At 37.4% G+C, this 19,909-nt stretch overlaps 1 protein-coding gene across 1 annotated transcript; it reads left to right on the top strand.

The window, feature by feature from the left end:
- The first annotated feature begins 387 nt into the window (after positions 1-387).
- Positions 388-3,770, top strand: LOC112419155 (protein FAR1-RELATED SEQUENCE 7). Its single transcript, XM_024776219.2, has 6 exons — positions 388-682; positions 845-939; positions 1,247-1,339; positions 1,418-3,231; positions 3,346-3,414; positions 3,509-3,770. The coding sequence occupies exons 4-5, from the start codon at positions 2,302-2,304 to the stop codon at positions 3,364-3,366; spliced, it is 951 nt and encodes a 316-aa protein (XP_024631987.1). The 5' UTR covers positions 388-682; positions 845-939; positions 1,247-1,339; positions 1,418-2,301; the 3' UTR covers positions 3,367-3,414; positions 3,509-3,770.
- The last annotated feature ends 16,139 nt before the right edge of the window (positions 3,771-19,909 follow it).

The following is a 19,909-nucleotide window of genomic DNA, read 5'->3' as shown; positions in this document are numbered from 1 at the left end:
TTAACTCAGTTGGTAAGGACAATGCATAATATATGCAAGGTTCGAATTTGGGTTTGAGTTTTGACCATGGATGATTTCAGACTTTTTTGTATGGAGATGAATGTTCAAAACATGTTGGTTGACAAATAAACACAATTAGCTAACTTTTTGAATTTTGAGTAACTTATTCTATTGAATTTTCATAAGACAATGTTTTAGTATAAACTCATATTATCAGCTCACACTACTCATGTTATCATAACCATTTTAATTCAAACCCTTCGGTATAAACCATGTTAAGGAGTTTTGAACCGTTTTAATTCAAACCCTTATGTGACAAACAATTAAACCATGTTAATGATTTTTGTATCGGGCAAGCCACAAATGAACAAAAACTGTTGTTGCAGCAATAACGGAAAAACTGCTGTTACGCCCACAAACGAACACCATGTGCGCAAAACAGCCCACAGAAACTGCTGCTGCTACAACATCCCAAAACAGCAACCCCTCAATACCCCTTATGTGCGACAAAACCAGAAAAACAGACGGAACCACCCAGAAATCGCCTCTAACCCAAAAACAGCACCAGAATTGCCGAAAACAAAATCGACAGGGACCAAAATCTTACTTGGATTTATTCTTACTTTGTTGGATTTATTTCCATAAGATTGAGTCTTACATTGTTGTTCGTAGGACGCTAACTGTGAGTTTGTTGAATGTGATGTATATAGTAGGCAAAGCCGGTTTTAATAATATTATAATAGTTACATTTAATATGGTTTTTTATTTAGGATTTTTCCATGAATATAAAAATTAAAAATAAGAGGATTTATTTATTAGTAAATCTCAAAACCTACATTTGCAGGAAGGATATGAGCATAACAGTACAACAGAGTTGATTGGAAGGAAAGGAATCAGAGATAAAAGAAGCCACTTGATACTCATTGGAAGATTAAGAAGGTACTTGATTATGTCCTCTTAATAAGACATGTTCTATTTAGAAATTTCATTTTTATTCAGTGATCCACTGTCCAACATGCTATTTTTTTTTTATCTATCACGCATTCCTTTTATTGAGTATTTTCTTATTCGAGTGGAGGTTATACAGAGTTTGATGAAAATGACAATCGATCTGCTGAGATTTATCACTACAGTTTTTATTGGAATTAATCACATTAAAACTCCCATTACATTTTAGACATTTTATATGTTGTGTGGGTTTCTGTGTATGTGATATATGTTTGGCTTTTTTTATGGTTTTGGGAAGGTTATTAAAACACAACACCCTGATTCAAGCATGGAAGGAAGTTCACAGTTTGTGAATCCATTGTTAGTGAATGCAGGTTTGGGAATTCCAAGTGTAAGTACCTGTTGCTTTGAAAATTGGAAATTGTCGTTTTATATAATTTACTTTCATTAAAAGATTATCTTGTTACAGGATTTAGGAGAAGAAAGTGTTGGTAGCAACAACCTAGATGGGGGGCAATGTAATGGAGATGTCGATGGAAATGCATACTTAGATGAACGTTTACTGGATGAATCTAATGAAAATGTGCATGTTTTTTCGGATGGAATTCACGCTTCTGAAGTCTATCTGATTGTTATAAAAGATATGGTAGATATACTTAAGATTGACATTGAAAACTTTTGTTTAGATGATGTGGAAAGGTATGAGTTTGTTGGGTTGGAGGTTGCCTACATGTTTTACTCTTGATTTGCTAGAATGTCTGGATTTTCAGTTCGTAAGGGGCAAGTTGTTAGGGATCGCAAAGGTGAAATTCTTCAGCAAACCTTTGTTTGTTCATGTCAAGGATACAGGGAGGATAGGGGACTAACTATGGAAACCCGAAAGCACGAGCAAAAAATTGAAACAAGATGTGGGTGTAATGCAAAATTTCGAGTCCATTTAGATATTTTGTCAAGGCATTGGTATGTTACTGGATTTGAAATTGATCACAATCATGATTTGCTTGGTGGTGCTTTGTGTGGATTGCTACCGGCGTATAGAAAAATGACTCAGGCTGACATGTTTTCCGATGCATGTGGTGCAGTTAAGTATCTTCGAGATCTTTGCACCAAAGACCCTCGTATGTTTGTGAGACACTGTTTTGACAATGATAGGAGGCTGGAGTGTTTGTTATGGTGTGACGGTGAAAGTCGTATGAACTATGAGATATTTGGAGATGTTTTGACCTTTGATGCAACATATCGGAAAAACAAGTACAATTGCCCGCTTGTTGTGTTTCTTGGGGTTAATCACCATAACCAGACCATTGTTTTTGCGACTGGGATAGTAATACGGGAGACTGAAGAAACAAATGCATGGTTGTTGGAACAATTCTTGATTGCATTATAACTGATGGTGACCTTGCAATGAAAGATTCCATTACAAAAATATTCCCTGCAGCCCATCACAGATTGTGTGCTTGGCATCTGTTAAAGAATGCATCAACCAAGATTGGGATTCCCGATTTTATGCCTTATCTTAAAAAATGCATGCTGGCTGACATTGAGGTTAATAAATTTGAAGAGTTGTGGTCTGAGATGGTTCAAAAGTTTGGGTTACAAGACAACACTTGGATCAATGAAATGTATGAAAAGAAGAAGATGTGGGCGACTGCCCACATTAGAGGAAGTTTCTTTGCTGGTATAAGAACCACATGTTGTTGTGAGGCACTCCATAGCCACATCAAACAATATGTGCATTCTCGGATAAATATGACTGATTTTGTTCAACAATTTCATAAATGTCTTACATATTTTCGGTTTAGGGAAATTAAATCTGATTTCCTATCAAAATATGGTCAACCAATGATGCAAACTAGTTTGCGATCACTGGAGAAATCGGCAGAAATTCAGTTCACAAAGGAGATATTTGTCATGTTTCGGTCTATTATGAAAAGATCAATGCTTCTTAAAATGACAGAATGCCACGAAATGTCTACGTGGTATATTTTCACAGTTTCAAAATATTGTGGTGATGGTAGTGTTTGGCGTGTAGCATGCTGTCAAGAACCAATTGATCTGAAATGCTCATGTTTTAGAATGGAATCAATTGGATTGCCATGTCATCATATTCTATCTGTGCTATTGTATCTTGATTTTGATGATCTTCCAAAGTGCTTGGTTATGCCTAGGTGGTCCAAGTTTGCTTGCATCAGTCACATCAATGTTGGGCAGACACAATCTCCAATTTCAACTGAAGATGAAATTCAGGAACACGAGGATTCGTACAACTCTGAGAATGATTATGTAAGTGAATGTTTAATATCTGTAATTGGAGGCTTAGTATTTTTTAATTATACTTGATTGATATTATTAATATGTCTGGTATTTGTGCATGTTCTGTATCTATCCATTTTGTAGGACATGTCGAGTCAAGAATGAACAAATACCAATTCTGTTATGGAAATATTGTTATGAAAATCATTCTCTGTAAGCCGTTTTGTTATTTGAAATTGTTATTTACATGGATTTCATATGTTGTAGATTAATTTTTACTAATTGTAGCCAAATTTTTGTGTTGCAGATGAGTTGATGTGATGAATATGCTTTGGAGTGAATGTCTGTTTTAATCATTTTATTTTATTAAGTAGACTTCAACCAACTATTTGTATTTGTCGTTGTTTGTGTGTGACCAATGTGGTTTGGTGTTATGTAATTTGTTTGTCAATTTGAACCCATTTGTTGGGAGATTTATCCTGGCTTTGGCTTTGTTGGGAGATTTATCCTGGCTTTGGCTTTGTATGATGTTTTCTTGTGTGATTACCTAAGATGTGGTATTTAGGCTATGTTTGGTAACGTTAAGCTAGCTTATAACTTATTGAATTAGCTTATAAACTTGTTTGAACAAATAAGACGTGTTTGGTAAACAAACTTTTCATACCAGCTTATAACTTTTCTTAAGATGATATTTAAAGTAGTGTTTGAGCTTATAAGTTATAACTTATAGATTTTTATAGTTTCTTTCATTTTAAACCCTTGATTTATTTTATTATTTCTATAAAATAAAACAACTCCCCACTCAAAACAAAAAAACTGCCTGCGTTGTTCACTTTGTGAGAAAAAACCGATTGTATTTTGTATGTCGAGTGCACTTTTTATTGGTTAAGTAGCGCGAGTTAACTTATGCGGCGTGACTTAAGTCATGCATGTGTAAAAAAACGAAATTTTAAGAATTATGTTCTTCACCCAGCACAAAACACTTGTGCTCCGCAGACATTTCTAAAACACCTCGGCGCTAGTTAACTAACGCAAGTGTAAAATTAACATGACTTAAAATTTTGTTTTTGGAAAATAACATGTATAACATTGTACATGTTGTATGACATTGTACATGTTAAAATAACTAATAGTAATATTTTTTTTTTTTTAGAAAATAACAATTATTTATTCAAAAGTTTTATATTTAATATTAAATGTACAATATCCAATACAAAATTTTTATTTTAAATTTCTTAACCCCTTTGACATGATAGAAAAACAATTTTTTTTTAGGGAGAAAAGCATTTTTTTATAAATAGGACTTGACCCCCTTTGACAAAAAATTCAAGTTATCAATAAAATGAGTTTACTTGAAGTTTGGGGTTTGTTGATAATCATAAAACTAGCGTAGTTATGAGTATTGTATTATTTAGTTAGAATCTATGGGATCTTGGTTCAAATCGGTTCTTGCAAAAGTGCTATCCTTAATATTAAGTAGCTATGAATATTATTAAAAGTTTCACATTGCATGATAGATGATATGAATATATATTTACTAGATTTTTGACCCGTGCGCCGCACGGGTCTGATGTGCTACTTAACATTTGAGTAAATTATTATTTATAAATCAACATATATTAAACAAACTTTTTATCACATAAGTTGTATTCTAATGTGTAAGGGGTTGAGACATTAAATAGTTTAAGAAAGAGATCCGTGGTTCAATTCGTATGTAGTTGAGTAGCGTTTTTTACAAAAAGTGTACTTAGACCATCCACAATAAAATGAACTTGTTATGTAAGAATTGGTACCCGATAACTACTTTTATTGTGGAGTCAAAGAAGAGAGTACCTATTACGGAGACTTGGTACCAAATAATATGATTGTGTTATCGGATAATTGATGGTTTCTTGATATAGTTTGTAACAATAATATATTAAAATATTTCAACATAACTATAGTTTACATTAAAAGAATAGTTGATAATTTCTAAATTCATATTTGCTAGTGTACTACACGTAAACTGCGGTATAAGTTTCAACAAAAATAATGTTGTAATTCATCTTGAATTAATTGAAAATCATCCATAATTACATCAAACTCAAAATAATTTAAGGATTCATCAATGCCATGTTATATTTTTTTTTCTTCCTAAATTTTATTAAGCAGAACTAAGGTGTAAGACACACCTAAGAATGCGAACTGAAAAACATATTACAAAGGGCCAATGCTCAAAAACACGGCCACACCAAACAGCACCAAAACACCTACATGGAAGAAGCAAAACCTGCTGCTCAAACAACTGACTAAAGCGCACACACAGGCTTAGCACAAACACCGACGGCACCTGCAATCAGCCAAACAGCAGTGGTTTTAGCAGCATAAACAACAGCCGAACCCAACACCAGAAAAATAGTAATAACAACACCAGCAGACACACTACAGCAGCAGCACAGAGACAACGACAACACCAGAAAATTGCTACAGAAGAAACCTTTTTGCCTACTGCTACACTATGGTGGCTATGACTTACACGGTTATAACAATCTTACATTGAAACCAACCTTTATGGAGGAAAAAAATCAGCTATCCTAAGCAATAATCAACATAATCACAAAAATCAGCTTTCATAAGCTATCCTAATATACATTTTTTCATGACTGGTTGTGCTATGTTCTCAATATACATTTTTGAAGTCAAAGACAGCTATATTAAAACTCAATTCTAATTACTTGTAACTTGAAATCGGATAAAATTGGTAGGCATTACCTATGCAGAGTATACTATAACAAATAGTGATTTTTCTTCCTCATTTTCTCTTGTCCCTAAAAGCCACATCAAAGCTTGATAGCCTTCAGGTCCTTATCGTTCTCATATGCCACACTACTGTCTTCATAAAATAGTACAAATAATGAGCAAATATTTTTCTTGTTTGAAATCATTGGAGCACAACATGGAGAAATAAATATTTTGTAAGCTCATTATTTATTAAAAAAATACAAACCAACTGATAAAAAAGTAACTGATCAAAATGGAAAAAAAATTAGAGAAATCAGAGAAAGGAGAGAATTAGAAGACAGACTGGGACGCGTGAAGGACATAAAGGAAGAGATAATTCATGTGTATCTTATAAGGTTTAATTATGAGATATTAAAAAAGTAAAATTTCTAATTTCGGTAAGCAAGTGACTTAATGCAGAGCAAATTCCTCAGATGCCAAAAATATTTCGATGAAGAACAAAGTTGAACCCTCAAATGCTCTCCAAAATTATACATTGAATGTTATCCTAGACGTGAAAATTAGTTTTTACTTGTTTTACAATGAGACGTGTAATGCATAACTTTAAACCTAAACCATGAAAGACAAATGATGAAACATTTCCAAAACTCAGTGGAGTGTGACAGATGTAACGCCCACTTTCGTTTAATTATTTATTTAATCGAGTTTAAGCGATTATATTATATTTTTATAATATATGTGTGAGTTTTGTTGAATTAGGATGATTTAAGTTGATTTGGATGATTTGATGTGTTTTGGTGATTTGATAAGATTATGAGACTTATTTTATTTAAGATTTGAAAAGAAAATAAAAATATTTAGTTAAGGGCTGTTTTGATATTTTAGATAGTTTTGGGGGAGAAAGTGAGATAAGATAAGTAATTAAGAGGAGATATAAAAGAGATAGACCTAGTTTAGAAAAAATATTGTTGTACGTACGTTTTTGGAGAAAAGGGAGAAAAACCAAGAGAAGAGCAAGAGAGACCTTGGAGGGCTGCGATTTCTACACAATAAGGTAAGGGTGAGACTAATAATTCAGTAATGTTAGTTGTTGTAATTCTGATGATTAATTGACAAAGTTAGGATTTGGACCGTCATGATATTCCTAAGAGTTTAGGGACCTAAGAGGTTCTTCAGAAAGTCTGTGAAAATTGGGTGCGTTATCCTATAAGACGTCGCCACGCTACAGACTCGATAGCCGCCTAAATCTATTCTTCAGCTCTAAAGCACCACGCCTTGTACCAAGACTTGTGCTTGGGGGCTGTGGACCGTCATAATATTCCTAAGGACCTAAAAGACCTCCAAAAGGGCTTCTTAGACCCTCAGAAAGGACTCAGCGCCCTTGAAGAAAGCCCCAAGGCCCAAGGCGCAGAAGCCGCCTTTCTAAACCTCTAGAATCTTCTAGAAACCGCCCAAAAGGCCTAAATACCCCTATTACTTGGAGACTAAGCAACCGAAACTCAAGCCCATAGAAGGCTATAAATACCACCCTTGAGAGCACTCTCAAGCATTCAATATTCAGTCTAAACCCTAATAGACGATTCTTAACCCTAGAATCCTTATTGTACTTTTTCTGCAAGTACATGATTGATTTAGAAAAGTTTTGGAATTAGGTCAAAACCCTAAAATTGATGATCAAACGGTAAAATTGTGTTAGATTGATGTAGAAACCATCCTATAACCTTAGAATATGTTTAGGATGAATTCTGGATTTGAAACTAGGCTTAGAACTATGTTAGATGATGATTTTCGTGTAGAAAGTGCATTCTGTCCGAGCCAAAATTCATCGCTCGCCATAGCGAGCTATGATTCTCGCCTCGCGAGTGATGAGCTTCATCGCTCGCCACGCGAGCCTTTCCCCTTCGCCTCGCGAGTCTTTTTGGTACAGCTCGCCACGGCGAACAACCTTACTCGCCATAGCGAGTATGACCAGAGAGCATGTTGATTTTCGAGTTTTTGACTTTTGAGTTGAACCTTAGATGCCTTTGAGTACCTTTAGGTACCTACTAATGATTAGGGAACGAATGGGAATGAGATTGAACCTGGAACAACCTTAGTTGGAAAGTTGGCTTGTACTCGCCATGGCGAGCAGATGCTCTCGCCTCGCGAGCACTTCCAGAATTGAGAGTTTTGGTGCATTGTGAGACCTGAGTTGTTGGGATTGGTTAGAAAGGAGCTTTAGGTACTTAGTGTGACCTATTAAAGATAATGATCAAGAACTGTGAAGCTTTATGGATTGTTAAATGATTATGAAGTGAATTATGGATTTAATTATACTTACTTGAATTGTTGTTGAATGATCAAGAAACTATTGAGAATGATTTGTTATTTAAGTTTATGTGATTTGATTATGCTTGTTATTTAACTAAGTTGCATGATTATGAATAAGTTGATGATGATCTCCAAATTATTGGAAGTATAAGTGATAAGTTGATTAAGGTACTTTGTTGTTAAAGTCCATGCATTAGCATTCATTGAGCTTTGTCCTCACCATGATTAGGAGCTTTGTCCTCCGCACGTTTAGGAGCTTTGTCCTCCGCACGACGAAAGTATATTAATACTTGTGATGACGATTGGTACCACATGCATATAAGTGTCTAAGTTGCATTGTCGCATTGTCGAGTTTAAAGATGATATTGTTATTGATGATGATTGAAGTTGTGATTATGTGATAATTGTTTATTAAAGATGCAAAGTTGATTAAGACTGATTATGATGTTAGTTATGATTTTTGAATTATAATGATTGATGTTATTGTATTATGAAATCTCACCCCTTCTGCTTGAAAATGTTGCTCTTCGTATGAGTAACTTGCAGGTGATCGTGCTTAGTGTGCAGTTGTTGTTTGTGAGTGACCTTGCCTCACTGTGTCGTCTAGGTCGCTCTGATACGTAACGGGATGGGGTGTTTGATATGCATGCTTCATTCTCTTACGTGACTATTATGTTATTTTTATAATGTTATGGATTGACTGTTGAAATATTTTTATGGGGCCTACGTGCCAAAAACGATTTATGGTTTATGAAACAATTTTCCGCTGCAACGTTTAAGTTATTTGGTTAAATTTTTATTTAACTGTTATTGGATTATGTTAAATGTGATATCCCGTTTGTTTATGTTGTTTACTCTGATAAATGTTTAAGAAATTTTCATATTGGGAAAACGGGGTGTTACAACAGATAATCAACCATCAGGCAAATATGTGTTGAATGTTCAATGAAGCATTATAACAAACAGGTGGTGAAGGGAACACAATCAATAGTAAGAAAAAAACTAATTCACAAAGACAAAATTGGTTTACCTTGTGTTGATTATGTCTTACCTACTTTGACATAAGCCAGAACAATCTCTCTGGCTCCACCCCACCATTGATTTCCAACATCCATATATTGGCATACTAATGCAATCATAAAATATCCTATTGTGACATCTAGAAGCTGGCCATTGCAAATCCAATCTAAGTTAACCTTTCATAATCTAAGGGATAATCCAAGTTAAAAGTTGTTCAGGAAGAAACAGGGTAAAGAGAAAGAAAAGAAACCATCAAATTAAATTCAACTTAGTATTTGACACGTCTAACAAACAACAAAGAACAATGAATCTTCAAAATTGTGGCAGATAACTTGTAATCAACTAAGAATATTTTATCACTTTTTTTAGATTTTAACCTTGCTAAGAATATAAAAAAATAATACCAACACTTGCTTGAATCCAGGAGTGTGAAAAATGTGGTTAACTGAAACCATATCACTAAGCTGAACCAAACTGAATGATAAAAAAACTGAACCATTTTAATGGTTGAGTGGTTCATGAGTTGAAACACAAATTTAAACCAATTCAATTATAACTCAGCCAGACCAGAATAGAATCATTGATCCAAGGCAAAACATAAAATACATAAGATACATTGCATAGACTTAGTTATAATTTTAGTTTCTAAGATGACTCAATTCCATGGTTTGCAAACAGAACTACACATATAAACATCATTATTAGTAACTTGGCAAGCATACGGCACCCTGGTGAAAACAACAAAATTATTTGTTTATCACACTATGGTAGGCAAGACCTACCGTAATTAAAAAAAAAAGGACATTGCATACAAACTGCCAAAAAGGTGAGAACTAATATCCATGATTAGGCAAATATGTGGCTTATGAACAAATATTTAGTTTATGCAAACAACTATCTGTCAGTTTTCATATAGCAACATTTATACAAAACAACACAATATATATAGTAAACAATTAGTTTATAAAATAGAACAAACATTTACAATATGCAAACAGCACTATAAATTTAGCAAACAACACTATTCAACAACTATCTGTTTATAATTTTAAAAACAACATTATAGCTTGTTCTGTACAACGAAAATGAAAGTATACTCACAGTGTCGAAGTCGTACTCGACGATGTATGTTCTGTACTTTACTTGTAGCTTGTTGATTGCCTTGTCATATTCTGAAAGTGTGTTTTTGAGCAGAGGACCTATAAAAAACGAAAGTCAAATTTTTTTCATGTATATTGTAACGCCCACTTTCGTTTAATCGTTATTTAATCGAGTTTAGGCAATTATATTATAATTATATAATATATGCGTGATTTTGTTATGTTTTGGTGATTCATGATGAATTTAGTGATTTGATTGATGACGTGATAAGTTATGAGTTTTGGAGGATTTGATTATGATATGAGATTTATTTTATTGTTAAATAGAATAAAGATTTGAAAATAATATAAAATATTTAGTTGAGGGCTGTTTTGATATTTTAGATAGTGTTGGGGGAGAAAGTGAGATAAGATAAGTATTTTAAGAGGAGATATAAAAGGTTAGACCTAGTTTAGAAAAACATAACGTACGTACGACTGTTTTTGGAGAAAAGGGAGAAAAAGCCAAGAGAAGAGGAACCTAGAGTGAGGGCTGCGATTTCTTCATAACCAGGTAAGGGTGAGACTAATAATTCAATAATGTTATTTGCTGTAATTCTGATGATTAGTTGACAAAGTTAGGATTGATTTAGAGAAGTTTTGGAATTAGGTCAAAACCCTAAAAATTGATGATCAAACGGTAAAACTTGTTAGATTGATGAAAGAACCGTCCTTTAACCTTAGAATATGTTTAGGATGAATTCTGGAATCAAAACCACGTTTTGAACCATGTTGTTTGATGGATTTTTGAGAAAAACCCTAGTCTGCCCGAGCTTCTGTTCATCGCTCGCCTTGGCGAGGGATGATCCTCGCCTCGCGAGTGATGAACTTCATCGCTCGCCACGCGAGCCCTTTCCTTTCGCCTCGCGAGTTGTTTGGTTCAACTCGCCATGGCGAGCTATCCCCTTCGCCTCGCGAGTTGTGTGACGCAGCTCGCCACTGCGAGCCACCTTACTCGCCATAGCGAGCTAAGGCAGAGTGCATGTTAGATTTCATGTTTCGACCTTTTTAGTTGAATTTTGTATGCCTTTGAGTACCTGAACACATCTAGTATTGATTAAGAATGAATGTAGGATCAGAGGGAACCTAGAACAACCTTGGTTTGGGAGTTGAGTGGTACTCGCCATGGCGAGTAAGTACTCTCGCCTCGCGAGCACAACCAGTATGGAATTGTTTTTGTGTTTGTGCGATCTGTGTCGTCTAGGTCGCTCTGATACGTAACGGGATGGGGTTAATGCTATAACATGCTTCATTCTTTTACGTGAATTGCCATGATAATTTATGTTTGATAAACTCTTTTGAGATACTCTGTTGGGGCCTGCGTGCCAAAACGTTTCATATGAATTATGTTTATGATTTTCCGCTGCAATGTTTAAGATATTGGTTAAATTATTATTTAACTGTTGGACTACGTTATATGTGATATCCCGTTGTTTGATGTTTACTCTGATAAATGTTATGTTTTTAAAGAAATTTTGATATTGGGAAAACGGGGTGTTACAATTGGTATCAGAGCAGGTCGGTCCGTCCGGTCAATTAGAGAGTCGTGTCGAGTCTTAGTAATATTTATATTACTATCTTATGTTGTTGTTGCTACTTTTGTAGAATCTCGGAAATGGCTGGAAGAAACGATGCTGTGTTAGCTGCTGCTCTACAAGCTGTTGCCCAAGCTGTGGGACAACAACCTAACGTGAATGCTGGTGCGAATGCTGAAGCTAGGATGTTGGAGACGTTCATGAAGAAGAACCCTCCGACTTTCAAAGGACGTTATGACCCTGATGGATCCCAGACGTGGCTTAAGGAGATTGAGAGGATTTTCCGGGTTATGCAGTGCACGGAGGATCAGAAAGTGCGGTTTGGTACTCATCAGCTAACCGAGGAAGCTGATGACTGGTGGGTTGCTCTTCTGCCTACCCTTGGGCAGGAGGGAGCTGTTGTGACTTAGGCTGTTTTCAGGAGAGAGTTCCTGAGAAGATACTTTCCGGAAGATGTTCGCGGGAAGAAAGAGATCGAATTCCTTGAGCTGAAGCAAGGAAATATGTCCGTGACAGAGTATGCTGCCAAGTTCGTGGAGCTGTCGAAGTTCTATCCGCACTATACTGCTGAGAATGCTGAGTTCTCGAGATGTATCAAGTTCGAGAATGGTCTGAGGCCCGACATCAAGAGGGCGATTGGGTATCAACAGCTGAGAGTTTTTCCAGATTTGGTTAACAGCTGCAGGATCTACGAAGAGGATACCAAGGCTCACTACAAGGTAGTGAATGAAAGGAAGGGCAAGGGACAGCAGAGTCGTCCAAAGCCGTACAGTGCCCCCGCTGACAAAGGTAAACAGAAGATGGTCGATGTTAGGCGGCCTAAGAAGAAGGATGCTGCAGAGATTGTGTGTTTCAATTGTGGTGAGAAAGGCCACAAGAGCAACGCCTGCCCTGAGGAAATCAAGAAGTGTGTCCGGTGTGGTAAGAAAGGTCATGTTGTAGCTGATTGCAATCGTACGGACATTGTGTGCTTTAATTGCAACGGAGAGGGTCACATTAGTTCACAGTGTACTCAGCCTAAGAGGGCGCCGACTACTGGTAGGGTTTTCGCTTTGACTGGGACTCAGACAGAGAATGACGATCGTTTGATCAGAGGTACTTGCTATATTAATAATACTCTTTTAGTTGCTATTATTGATACTGGTGCTACGCATTGCTTTATTGCTTTCGATTGTGTTTCTGCTTTGTGTCTTGAGTTGTCTGATATGAATGGAGAGATGGTTGTCGAAACTCCAGCTAAGGGTTCGGTGACTACTTCTCTCGTATGTTTGAAATGTCCTTTGTCTATGTTTGGTCGTGATTTTGAAATGGATTTAGTTTGTCTACCTTTGAGTGGTATGGATGTGATTTTGGGTATGAACTGGTTAGAGTACAACCACGTTCTTATTAATTGTTTTAGCAAGTCAGTACATTTCTCTTCCGTCGAAGAGGAAAGTGGTGCAGAGTTTATGTCTACTAAGCAGCTGAAGCAACTGGAACGCGATGGTATTATGATGTATTCTTTGATGGCTTCTTTATCTGTTGAGAATCAAGCAGTGATTGATAGGCTACCGGTGGTGTGTGAATTTCCTGAAGTTTTTCCAGATGAGATTCCCGATGTGCCTCCAGAGAGAGAAGTCGAGTTTTCTATTGATCTTGTTCCTGGGACGAAGCCGGTCTCGATGGCACCTTATCGTATGTCTGCTTCAGAGTTATCTGAGTTGAAAAAACAGTTGGAGGACTTACTTGAAAAGAAGTTTGTTAGACCAAGTGTTTCACCTTGGGGAGCGCCGGTTTTGCTAGTAAAGAAGAAAGATGGTAGTATGCGGTTGTGTATTGATTATCGGCAGTTGAACAAGGTAACTATCAAGAATAGGTATCCACTTCCGAGAATTGATGACTTGATGGATCAGTTAGTGGGTGCACGAGTTTTCAGCAAGATTGATTTGAGATCAGGTTATCACCAGATTAAAGTAAAAGATGAGGATATGCAGAAGACAGCTTTCAGAACGCGTTATGGTCACTATGAATATAAAGTTATGCCTTTCGGTGTGACCAATGCACCTGGAGTGTTTATGGAGTATATGAATCGCATCTTCCATGCATTTTTGGATCGGTTCGTAGTTGCGTTCATCGACGATATCTTGATTTACTCCAAGACTGAAGAAGAACATGCCGAGCATCTGAAGATTGTCTTACAAGTGTTGAAAGAGAAGAAACTTTATGCTAAATTGTCTAAGTGTGAATTCTGGTTGAATGAAGTGAGTTTCCTTGGCCATGTTATTTCCGGAGATGGTATTGCTGTGGATCCGTCTAAAGTCGAAGCTGTATCGCAATGGGATACTCCTAAGTCCGTTACCGAAATTAGAAGCTTTTTGGGTTTAGCTGGTTACTACAGAAGATTTATTGAAGGATTTTCCAAGTTAGCTCTTCCGCTTACACAGTTGACTTGTAAAGGTAAAACTTTTGTGTGGGACGTCCATTGTGAAAGGAGTTTCGGTGAATTGAAGAAACGTTTGACGACTGCTCCAGTTTTGATTTTGCCGAAGTCCGATGAACCTTTTGTGGTGTATTGTGATGCGTCCAAGTTGGGTTTAGGAGGTGTGCTTATGCAAGAAGGTAAAGTGGTAGCTTATGCCTCAAGACAGTTGAGAGTTCATGAGAAGAATTATCCTACGCATGATCTTGAGTTGGCGGCTGTAGTCTTTGTATTGAAGATATGGAGACATTACCTGTATGGTTCGAGGTTTGAGGTGTTTAGTGATCACAAGAGTTTGAAGTATTTGTTCGATCAGAAGGAATTGACTATGAGGCAGCGAAGATGGCTAGAGTTGCTAAAGGATTACGACTTTGGTTTGAATTATCATCCGGGTAAAGCTAATGTTGTTGCAGATGCCTTGAGTAGGAAGACATTGCATATGTTCGCCATGATGGTCAGAGAGTTCGAGTTACTTGAACAGTTCAGAGATATGAGTTTGGTTTGTGAATGGACACCTCAGAGCGTGAAACTGGGTATGCTGAAGATTGATAGTGAATTTCTGAAAAGCATCAAAGAAGCACAGAAAGTTGATGTAAAGTTTGTGGATTTGTTGGTTGCTAGAGATCAGGCTGAAGACAGTGATTTTAAAATCGATGATCAAGGCGTGTTGAGATTTGGAGGAAGAATTTGTATCCCAGACAATGAAGAGATTAAGAAGATGATTCTTGAAGAGAGTCATAGAAGTAGCTTGAGTATTCACCCGGGAGCTACGAAGATGTATCATGATTTAAAGAAGATTTTCTGGTGGTCTGGTTTGAAACGAGATGTGGCACAGTTTGTGTATTCCTGTTTAGTTTGTTAGAAGTCGAAAGTCGAGCATCAGAGACCCGCTGGGATGATGGTACCTTTAGATGTGCCAGAATGGAAATGGGATAGTATATCGATGGATTTTGTGACGAGTTTGCCGAATACTCCGAGAGGGAGCGACGCAGTTTGGGTTATTGTTGACAGGTTGACGAAGTCAGCTCATTTTCTACCTATTAATATTAGTTTCCCTGTTGCCCAGTTGGCAGAGATTTATATCAAGGAGATTGTGAAGTTGCATGGTGTTCCTTCGAGCATCGTGTCAGATAGAGATCCAAGATTTACTTCTAGATTTTGGAAAATTTTGCAAGAGGCCTTGGGTTCGAAGTTGAGATTGAGTTCGGCGTATCATCCACAGACAGATGGTCAGTCGGAGAGGACAATTCAGTCGCTAGAGGATTTGTTGAGAATTTGTGTTCTTGAACAAGGAGGAACTTGGGACAGTCATCTTCCGTTGATCGAGTTCACTTATAATAATAGCTATCATTCTAGTATTGGAATGGCACCGTTCGAGGCTTTGTATGGTCGGAGATGCAGAACTCCGTTGTGTTGGTTTGAATCAGGAGAAAGAGTGGTCTTAGGACCAGAGATTGTTCAGCAAACTACTGAGAAAGTTCAGATGATCCAAGAGAAAATGAAGGCGTCGCTGAGTCGACAAAAGAGTTATCATGATAAGCGTAGAAAATATCTTGAATTTCAGGAAGGAGACCACGTGTTTTTTAGAGTCACTCCTATGACTGGTGTAGGACGTGCTTTGAAGTCAAAGAAGTTGACCCCGAAGTTCATTGGTCCATATCAGATTTTGGAAAGAGTTGGAACGGTGGCTTACCGAGTGGGTTTACCGCCGCATCTTTCGAATTTGCACAATGTTTTCCACGTGTCGCAACTTCGGAAGTATGTTCCGGATCCATCTCATGTAATTCAGAGTGACGATGTGCAAGTTAGAGACAACCTTACGGTAGAAACTTTACCGTTGAGGATTGATGATCGTAAAGTGAAGACGTTGAGAGGCAAGGAGATACCTCTCGTGAGAGTCGTTTGGACGGGAGCGACTGGTGAAAGCTTGACGTGGGAGCTTGAGAGTAAGATGCTGGAGTCTTATCCAGAGTTGTTTGCTTGAGGTAAATTTTCGAGGATGAAAATCTTTTAAGTGGGGGAGAGTTGTAACGCCCACTTTCGTTTAATCGTTATTTAATCGAGTTTAGGCAATTATATTATAATTATATAATATATGCGTGATTTTGTTATGTTTTGGTGATTCACGATGAATTTAGTGATTTGATTGATGACGTGATAAGTTATGAGTTTTGGAGGATTTGATTATGATATGAGATTTATTTTATTGTTAAATAGAATAAAGATTTGAAAATAATATAAAATATTTAGTTGAGGGCTGTTTTGATATTTTAGATAGTGTTGGGGGAGAAAGTGAGATAAGATAAGTATTTTAAGAGGAGATATAAAAGGTTAGACCTAGTTTAGAAAAACATAACGTACGTACGACTGTTTTTGGAGAAAAGGGAGAAAAAGCCAAGAGAAGAGGAACCTAGAGTGAGGGCTGCGATTTCTTCATAACCAGGTAAGGGTGAGACTAATAATTCAATAATGTTATTTGCTGTAATTCTGATGATTAGTTGACAAAGTTAGGATTGATTTAGAGAAGTTTTGGAATTAGGTCAAAACCCTAAAAATTGATGATCAAACGGTAAAACTTGTTAGATTGATGAAAGAACCGTCCTTTAACCTTAGAATATGTTTAGGATGAATTCTGGAATCAAAACCACGTTTTGAACCATGTTGTTTGATGGATTTTTGAGAAAAACCCTAGTCTGCCCGAGCTTCTGTTCATCGCTCGCCTTGGCGAGGGATGATCCTCGCCTCGCGAGTGATGAACTTCATCGCTCGCCACGCGAGCCCTTTCCTTTCGCCTCGCGAGTTGTTTGGTTCAACTCGCCATGGTGAGCTATCCCCTTCGCCTCGCGAGTTGTGTGACGCAGCTCGCCACTGCGAGCCACCTTACTCGCCATAGCGAGCTAAGGCAGAGTGCATGTTAGATTTCGTGTTTCGACCTTTTTAGTTGAATTTTGTATGCCTTTGAGTACCTGAACACATCTAGTATTGATTAAGAATGAATGTAGGATCAGAGGGAACCCAGAACAACCTTGGTTTGGGAGTTGAGTGGTACTCGCCATGGCGAGTAAGTACTCTCGCCTCGCGAGCACAACCAGTATGGAATTGTTTTTGTGTTTGTGCGATCTGTGTCGTCTAGGTCTGTAAAATCTCAGGGAAACTAAACTCATTTTCTAACTAACTTTTCAATCTGAATTTCTGATTTTTCATTGATTGTGAAAACTGTTACAATCAGTCTTATATAGGAGATTAAGGGTTACCTGATATAGCAGGTTAACCTGATATACTACAGGCAGGTGGCAGTCACTTGACAGTTGTTCATAGCTGTCAAGTGCCAACTGTTATCCACTATATCTATTACAAGCATATACAAGTTACTACTCTTATACTCCCCCCTCAAACTCAGTGGGGTGTGAAATCACATTGAGTTTGGATCTCATTAGAAGAAACTTTGAAGTGGAGACAGGTTTGGTGAGAATATCTGCCCACTGATCAGTACCAGGAATATGAACTATGGAGAGTTGCTTGGCAATGATCTTTTCCCTGACAAAAAAGAGGTCTATCTCCATATGCTTTGTTCTGGTGTGTAAAATGGGATTATGAGCAAGCAGAACAGCTGATTGGTTATCACAGTAAACGGTGGGATTGTTAAAGGGAACAGTGAGCTCCTGTAACAATGTCTGGACCCAAAGAGCATCAGCTGTAGCTTGTGCCAAAGCCCTGTATTCAGCTTCTGTACTTGATCTGGCCACAACAGGCTGCTTCTTGGACCACCATGAAATGAGATTGGGACCAAAGAAAATGGCAGCACCAGAAGTGGATCTTCTGTCATCTGGATCAGCAGCCCAGTCAGCATCACAAAAAACATGAAGTGAGAGAGGTTTGTGAATTGGAGCAGGATGCAACTGAAGTCCAAAGGTGAGGGTTCCTTTTATGTATCTGAGAATTCTCTTGACAGCAACCCAGTGGGATTCAAGAGGGTTGGACATGAATTGGCATACCTTATTCACAGAGTAAGCTATCTCAGGCCTGGTAATAGTTGCATATTGCAGAGAGCCAACAACAGATCTGTAAAGAGAGGGATCTGAGAAGGTGTCTGATCCAATTTTAGACAATTTACAACTGGACACCATAGGAGTATTGATGGAGTTGCACTCAAGCATATGTGTTTTGGCTAGTAAATCTTTAATGTATTTACTTTGAGTGAGCAAAAGAGAATTGTTGGGAAGATGCTTCACTTCAATGCCAAGAAAATATTCCAACAGACCAAGTTGCTTAAGGCTAAACACTGAATCAAGTTGCTTAACTAAAGCAGAAACCAATGAAGAAGAACTACCAGTTATAATTATGTCATCTACATAAACAAGTAGATAGACAACTTGTTTCTGCTTGGCATAGGTAAACAAAGAGGGATCACATTTACTAGCCTGAAAGCCAAACTGAATGAGAGCAGTAGTTAACCTTTCAAACCACTTCCTGGGTGCTTGTTTAAGACCATAAAGAGCCTTATGGAGTTTACACACTAATGTAGAATCAGAATGTTCAAAACCTGGAGGTTGCTGCATGTAAACTTCTTCTTCAAGAATACCATTGAGAAAGGCATTGTTAACGTCCAATTGCTGGATAGGCCACTTGTATGATAAGGCAAGAGTAAGTATGAGTCTAATAGTGATGGGTTTGATCACAGGTGAGAAAGTTTCAGTGAAATCAAAGCCTTGCACTTGATGAAATCCTTTAGCAACCAGACGAGCTTTGAACTTATTTAGAGTACCATCAAAGTTTTCTTTGACTCTAAATATCCATTTACACCCAATGGCTTTCCTATTGGGAGGCAAAGGCACCAGGGACCATGTGCTGTTTTTCTGCAGTGCGTCAAATTCATCCTGCATTGCAGCACGCCACTTAGGATCAAGTAAGGCCTGCTTAACATTCTTAGGTTCAGTGTAGGTGAGAAAAAGGTTGGGGTTAAGACGAGGGAGGACAATACCAGACTTAGAACGAGTTTGCATAGGGTGAGAATTAACAGGTAAAGGGGCAGTAGTATGTGTAGAGTGTTGGGAAGCTGTAGATGATTGAGGTTCAGTGTTAGTTGCTGATGTAGTAGTAGGGACAAGAGAATTAGGAGGGCTGGGGGAGACCATTTGAGAGGTAGGAGAAGATGAGGTGGGTTGATTATGAAAGTTAGGAGGAAGGTCAGAAGGATGTATGGGTAAAGAGGACAGAGAGACATCTTGGATAGGGTGAAGAGGATCATAGGTGTAATTTTGAAATAATGAAAGATAAGGAAATTTAGACTCATTAAAGAGAACATCCTTGGATATAAAGATACGACCACTAGGAGACAGGCACTTATACCCTTTGTGAGTGGTGGAATATCCCAAAAAAAGACATTCATGAGACCTAAAGTCAAACTTGTGTGAATTATAGGGCCTTAACAAAGGAAAGCAAGAGCAGCCAAACACTTTTAAAAAATGATAGTCAGGCATTTTGTGAAACAGAGTTTGAAAAGGAATTTGAAACTGTAAAGAGGC

This window comes from Medicago truncatula, chromosome 2, assembly GCF_003473485.1.
Source record: "Medicago truncatula cultivar Jemalong A17 chromosome 2, MtrunA17r5.0-ANR, whole genome shotgun sequence".
NCBI classification, from domain to species: Eukaryota; Viridiplantae; Streptophyta; class Magnoliopsida; order Fabales; family Fabaceae; genus Medicago; species Medicago truncatula.
The sequence above is the reverse complement of the archived record's forward strand: the minus strand, read 5'-3'. Positions and strand labels throughout refer to the sequence as shown.